Raw genomic sequence first — 5987 nt, forward strand, 5'->3', positions numbered from 1 at the left:
TACTTGTTTATCTTGTTACTAATTTTGTATGCATATAAAGTTATTTCTATTATTTATTACTGTTAGGATCATATTCCTTTAATTTAATAGCCAAAGATTATTCGGAGATACTGTGAATGTATAAGGTCTACTTTAAAATAAAATATGATTTTAAAAATATACGATCAAATCATTTTTACTTTATATCATTGATATTTACTAATTATTAATAGTTATTTAATATTAATAGATAATATAGACCTTTTTTTTACATTTAATAACATTTTTATTTTATTTTTATACATGTATACATACCAGTGTGGTATCAATCATATTTTAATTGTGCAGTAGGAGCAGCATAAACAAATGATAGCTAATCGAATTGATTATGAATCGATTATTTATTATTTATTTTAGATTAAACTAGTTAAATAGTACGTAACTTACAATCATAGTGTAGGAAGGTCTAGATGCGATGCGTTCAACTCGAAAATAGCTACAGATATGAATGGTCCAGTTTCCACCGAATTCGCAAAAGTGCTTTCGCGTATTTTGGACATAAGACGTTATGGATTAGTAGCTGAATGTGACCATCACATCGAATTTTGCCATTGCGGTTTAGCATAGTGTTCGATCCTACACTAATTTAGCACGGATTCGTACCACATCTATATTTTCGACGTAGCTACGTAGTATCCAATTCGAAAATAAATGTACTGGCGCTAGTGGGAAATTTCGAGCGTTTCACGAAAAAGATCGGGATGGCTCGATGGCCGCTCCGTCAGATTTCTCTCTGGCGCTGGTGAGCGCCGGGCTCTGCCATCGACGGTTGCCGAGAATACGGAGAGTCGAAAGTCAGCGGGAGTAAGGCAGGAACAGTGCCGTCGTCATCAGGCAGGGCATGAAAAATGGCTGCCGCGACGAACGTTGCACCGGAGAATCAGTACTTCTATGAGGATGTCGTCTACCGCATGGACAAACGGGGCAATGTCGTCTTCGGTATCGTTATGGAGAACGACGACCTGGACCTGTCTGACGAGAGCAGTGACAACGAGGAGAACTTGCCGAAACGCAAGAAGGGCGAGATCCGCATGATCTGGCATCCGTCTGGTGTCGAGGAATTGGTCAACTGCAAGAAGGTATCTACATGGCATCTCTGGCGACGTGACTGGATCTCGCTGCAATCCAGCGATTGTTGCTGTCCCAATGCATTTCAATGTTTCTTCTTGGTTTTTTGGCCTATACCTTTTGCACCTGTCATTTAACCTCTGTTTGCATTGGTTTGCATTAGGATTTTAAATCATTGACATTTAAGTAGCTTTGTATTCAGAGATTTTTATCTTCTAGGTTCATTTGGCTGATAGGACACTCATGCCTGGAGATGTGGTACGTAGAATGATCAAAGGAAAGGATACACAAAGAGGTTACTGCCGGGATGTAGAGCTGACAGCCTGTGTTCAAGTCATCGGTACCAAACAGGTTCTCACAGATATCAAGAGCGAAGACCTGATTCCATTGCAGGTATATATCAATATCTCTATCTATGGTAGATGATTATACATTATTTATATACTGAAACACACAGCTGTTATTTGTAGGAATTTGCAACAGATATGGCAGTATGCCTGGATTCTTGGGTAGGTGGCATTAGAATGACACATTTCAAATTATGGTTGGTAACACCAGATGGATCTCACTGTGTCATAAACGAGATGGATTCCTGTGTGTTGGGACAATTGGAAGAGGCGCGAGACAGCGTAAGATTGAACTACTTTATCATTCATATAAGATCCAAACAATAAGTATGTTTTAGGACAATGATTTTCCACATCCGACTGAATTCTATCCTGGTCAGAGCCTATGGGGACCGGTTCACTGCTTAGAGGATGCTCAATGGCTTCAGTGCACAAAGGAGATGAAGGCAAAGAGGAAATTAAAACCACAAAAAATAACTAAAGTGATTGTGGAAAAAGTGGAGACTGATTGGATAGGCGTGCATTGGCAGTGCCGGGCATATTCAAAGGATGGCTGGTCCGATCAGGTTCAACCAAAGTTCGTGGTTGAGGGTGAAGATTTAAAAAAAATAAAACTGTTAAATGTATTCGAGCCCTCAACAGTACAGGTCGGCAATCGTAACTTCTATATCATTAAGGGCAACGAAAATGTTATTACTCGTGAGCAATGGCGAAAACAACAGAGGGATATTTATCAAGTTTCTAAGCAAAGTCCAAAGAAGACACGTCCAAATATTACAGTGATGAAGCTGATGGAAGATAAAAAAAAGGAACAAAAAAAGGATAAAACGTCCGATCAACCGATGGAAGAAAACAGTCAAAGTAATGGTATTCGTTCTCAGGACACCATAAGTAACAATGTTTTGATGCCGCCGCCTCAAAATCAACACGCTGAAAGTTCGGACGAGTGGGATACGGAAGATACAGGTTCACAAAGTGACTCTACTTCGGTAATATGTCTTTCATTTATCTTCCTTTTTTTAAGAAAAGAAAAGTGAAGATATAGAAATGTGTGCGCTTTGTAGGTCTCTAGCTGTTGTTCTAGCATGTCATCAGCGGGAAAGAAAAAAAAAGGTCCTGCATTAATGACGAAAGTGTTGAAAAAAAAGAAATTGCGAAAAGCGAAAAAGAAAATACCGCCTGTTCCATTGATTCCCGGGACTAAGATAGTTGTAGAAACGTTGTCCACTAACACGAAAGCGAATGTGGTGTGGCAAGACGGCTCAGTAGAATTTGGTATTAATTACTGATAATTATTTATTTTAATTATAGTTTATTTTAAATACTTAAGAATGTATTCCAAATTACGTTTTAACTTCTAATTTGCGTACATCATTGATTTATGTATTATTAAATCAATAATTTATACATTATTAAAAAGTCTCAATTATTGAAAAAGATGTCCTAGTACTAAACATTATTTATTTTTTTTTTTTTAGGAATACCGTCAACACAATTGTATCCAATTCATCATCTGGATGATAAGGAATTTTTTCCAGGTGATTTTGTTGTAGATCAAAAAGAAGAGTCTAGAATGTATGGTGTTGTACAAAGTGTTGATCATCAGGGCCGTACTGCCAAGATAAAATGGTTCCGTACATATACTTCCAGTCAAAACCCAGAGTAAGTGTTGCAATACAAATACCTTTAATGTTTTTTCATATGTTTTAGAATTTTACAATAGTTTTATTTATTCGGATTTTTTGGATCGAATATGAAATATCAAGTACATTAATAGAAAAATGTAAATAAATGAACAAGAGTTCTCTGGGTTTCTAAGTATTTGGAATTTAATCATAATTTAAATCATTACAAATAAAATAAAAAATAATTGTAAAAAAATAGAAATACATATACACATTTTTTTAATTTGCTATTAACTACTTTTTGCTTAGACCGATCTTTCTGGAGGAACGAGAAGTAAGCGTTTACGACTTGAAGGATCATCCAGATTTTCAATATAGACCGGGTACTCTGGTGATTCGAATAGCAAATTTCGAGGGTGAAGACACTGGGTGTACTGCTGGTCAAGTGTTGGACAATTATCCAGAAGGACGAGTAAAAGTATGGTGGATTGACGATCACATTAGTATGTGCTGGCCACAGGACCTGTATAAAGTCGGCGAGTACGATAGCGACGAAGGGGAACTATGGGATGATGTCTCGTCTGATTCATCGTGGGAAACGGAACTCGAAGATTGCTTCATCGCAGATAACGATGGCACTGAACAGACGGAATTGGATAACATAAAACCAAAATTAGCGGCACACATTGAGAAAGCTAGAATTGCAATGTCGAGATTGGAGGAGATTTTTACACAAAACCCGTCCCTACAGACAACAGAGGTGATGAGAAAACTCCTTGAGGTCTACAAAGATTGCCGTTATATGGATAAATTAATGGGTACCGCGTTCTTCCACGAGTGCCACTTCCAGGGACTTCTCGAGCGAGTGAGAGAACGTGGCAGAGCAAATGTGGCGCAGCGCATGGCAGATCAAGTTACGAGACTCTTCACGCCTAAATCTGAATATCCAGAAGAATCCATAGATAAGGATGATTCGAAAAAATCGAATAATGGCGATGATTCATGTGCAATTAGCATAGAGGAAAAGCAAATTACTACAATTATCAACGAATCGGAGAATGACAATATTCCAAATATCGAAAGCAATGCCAAAAAACAGACCGACGAAGAGAATGTTAATCGATTATTTATATATCCCAATCCTAATCCCGAGGATTCCGGATTATATTCGGCGGAAAACTCGAAGAAGGAATCAGGCTCGAGCGAGTCTAGCGGGGAATTTCTTATAAGCGAAGACGTCAACAACGTACCAGAATGCTCATCTACAATAAATGGTATGACCACACCCGAAAAGACGGAAGCAAACAAAGTGAAAAAGGTACCGACGAGTCTACTGACTTCTCAGAGCATTGGAACATCACAAGTATGCGTCAAACTTTGTAATCTGATCAAAGCACAACTAGTATTAGCGCATGCTGAAGTGTCGAAGAGATTCGGTTTGGGAAAAATGTCATTGTCGGACGCAGAGAAAACCTCATCTCCACGGAAAAAGCAGAAGAGCGAAGAAGAGGAACGCCTGGAAGTAATGACGGATCCGTCCTGCTCTATCGAGATTCCACCGACGGTTTACACCGAAGGCGAGGGCTTCTCCATTGAAGAGACTGCGCCCGACAGTCACAAGTTCAAGCTGACCATGTTCCAACCTACCGATCTGACTAACTTCTTTCGTACGGTCTCTAAAGAATTGAAGTTACTCAAGAGCTCCCTCCCACCGGGTATCTGGGTGAAAGGATTTGAGGACCGTATAGATCTGTACTCCGTGATGTTCCGTGGTCCCGAGAAAACGCCCTATGAAGATGGTCTTTTCCTTTTTGATTTCCAGTTATCCGCTGATTATCCAGTTGCACCGCCTCTCTGTCACTATATCTCCTATTGCAGCGATCGATTGAACCCAAATCTCTATGAGGACGGGAAGGTGTGCGTGAGTCTGTTAGGTACCTGGTCCGGTCGTGGTACGGAGGTATGGACAAGCTCGTCCACTCTGTTGCAAGTGATAGTTTCAATACAGGGTCTGATCCTCGTAAGTGAACCGTACTTTAACGAAGCCGGATTCGAAAAACAGAAGGGTTCACAACAAGGACACGAGAACTCAAGGATGTACAACGAGATGGTGATGCTAAAGTTGGTACAGGCACAGACTAAATTGTTGTTACATCCACCACCTGTATTCAAGGATATAATTATTGCGCATTTCAAAAAACATGCCGAGAAATTGCTGCAAAGATTAGAACTATGGATGGAGATATCTGAGCACCATAATAATCAGCATCCACTATCTCCAGTTACTCCCACCACATTTAAAGAAATTGCAAATATTGGTATGTAGAATGTTTTCATGGTATTTTATATGGAATAAAATAACAAACTTTTGCTCTATTTACAGACCAGAAAGTATTACCCGAATTCCCACTCATCCCGGCATCTCGAGGATTCTGCATAACTCTCCGCAAGACTCTAATAATATTCAAATCAGTGCTCATTAAAAAAAGTATAATACAGAGGTCAGATGAATGGCAGGACAATGAAAATACAGAGTTAATGAACAATACCACAAATCAGTGCCAAGAAACGTCTAAATCTGTTGACAGTAAAATAGCAGAATGTGACGGGAGTAGTAGTAACAGCAATAGTAACAGCAATATGCAAGAAAATAGCGAAAAGTCGACTTTAAATGGCAATCAATTCAAGGAAGCAATTTTATCTTCCTCAACGAATAATTTCGCCGCGACGCCGAGCGAAACGAAAAAAAATATTTCGAGCCAAAACACCAGCTAGCTACAAGGTAAAAGTAAGCATAAATTGAAATGCTTAGTCCGTTTAAATTATATAGCTATTCGGTAATAAAAGAGATATAAATATATATTTATTGGAGTGCATAGGTATATATATTCTCTATTATATATATATA

The 5987-nt window shown here is 38.8% G+C and overlaps 3 protein-coding genes across 4 annotated transcripts in view; 1 reads left to right on the plus strand and 2 right to left on the minus strand.

The window, feature by feature from the left end:
• The window catches only part of LOC108750374 (galactokinase-like), an 8949-nt gene extending 8488 nt beyond the window's left edge, over nucleotides 1-461 (minus strand). The window contains exon 1 of the mRNA XM_018489784.1: nucleotides 427-461. The gene's annotated coding sequence lies outside the window, so the exon portion shown is untranslated. The remainder of the gene's footprint in view (nucleotides 1-426) is intronic.
• The window catches only part of LOC108750373 (splicing factor U2AF 50 kDa subunit), a 20137-nt gene that overhangs the window by 3591 nt on the left and 10559 nt on the right, over nucleotides 1-5987 (minus strand). The gene's annotated exons all lie outside the window — the stretch shown is intronic.
• Nucleotides 607-5987, plus strand: part of LOC108750371 ((E3-independent) E2 ubiquitin-conjugating enzyme UBE2O) — a 9877-nt gene continuing 4496 nt past the window's right edge. Inside the window, exons 1-8 of one of the 2 annotated variants that reach the window (XM_018489776.1) lie at nucleotides 607-1118; nucleotides 1327-1500; nucleotides 1578-1736; nucleotides 1793-2443; nucleotides 2519-2729; nucleotides 2933-3116; nucleotides 3389-5397; nucleotides 5463-5867. In XM_018489776.1, coding sequence (XP_018345278.1) covers nucleotides 888-1118; nucleotides 1327-1500; nucleotides 1578-1736; nucleotides 1793-2443; nucleotides 2519-2729; nucleotides 2933-3116; nucleotides 3389-5397; nucleotides 5463-5854 — 4011 coding nt within the window. In that variant the 5' untranslated portion in view covers nucleotides 607-887 and the 3' untranslated portion in view covers nucleotides 5855-5867. The remainder of the gene's footprint in view (nucleotides 1119-1326; nucleotides 1501-1577; nucleotides 1737-1792; nucleotides 2444-2518; nucleotides 2730-2932; nucleotides 3117-3388; nucleotides 5398-5462; nucleotides 5868-5987) is intronic. The other variant, XM_018489777.1, reaches the window with a different exon arrangement.

Source organism: Trachymyrmex septentrionalis, unplaced genomic scaffold (genome assembly GCF_001594115.1).
Source record: "Trachymyrmex septentrionalis isolate Tsep2-gDNA-1 unplaced genomic scaffold, Tsep1.0 scaffold367, whole genome shotgun sequence".
Classification (NCBI taxonomy): domain Eukaryota; kingdom Metazoa; phylum Arthropoda; class Insecta; order Hymenoptera; family Formicidae; genus Trachymyrmex; species Trachymyrmex septentrionalis.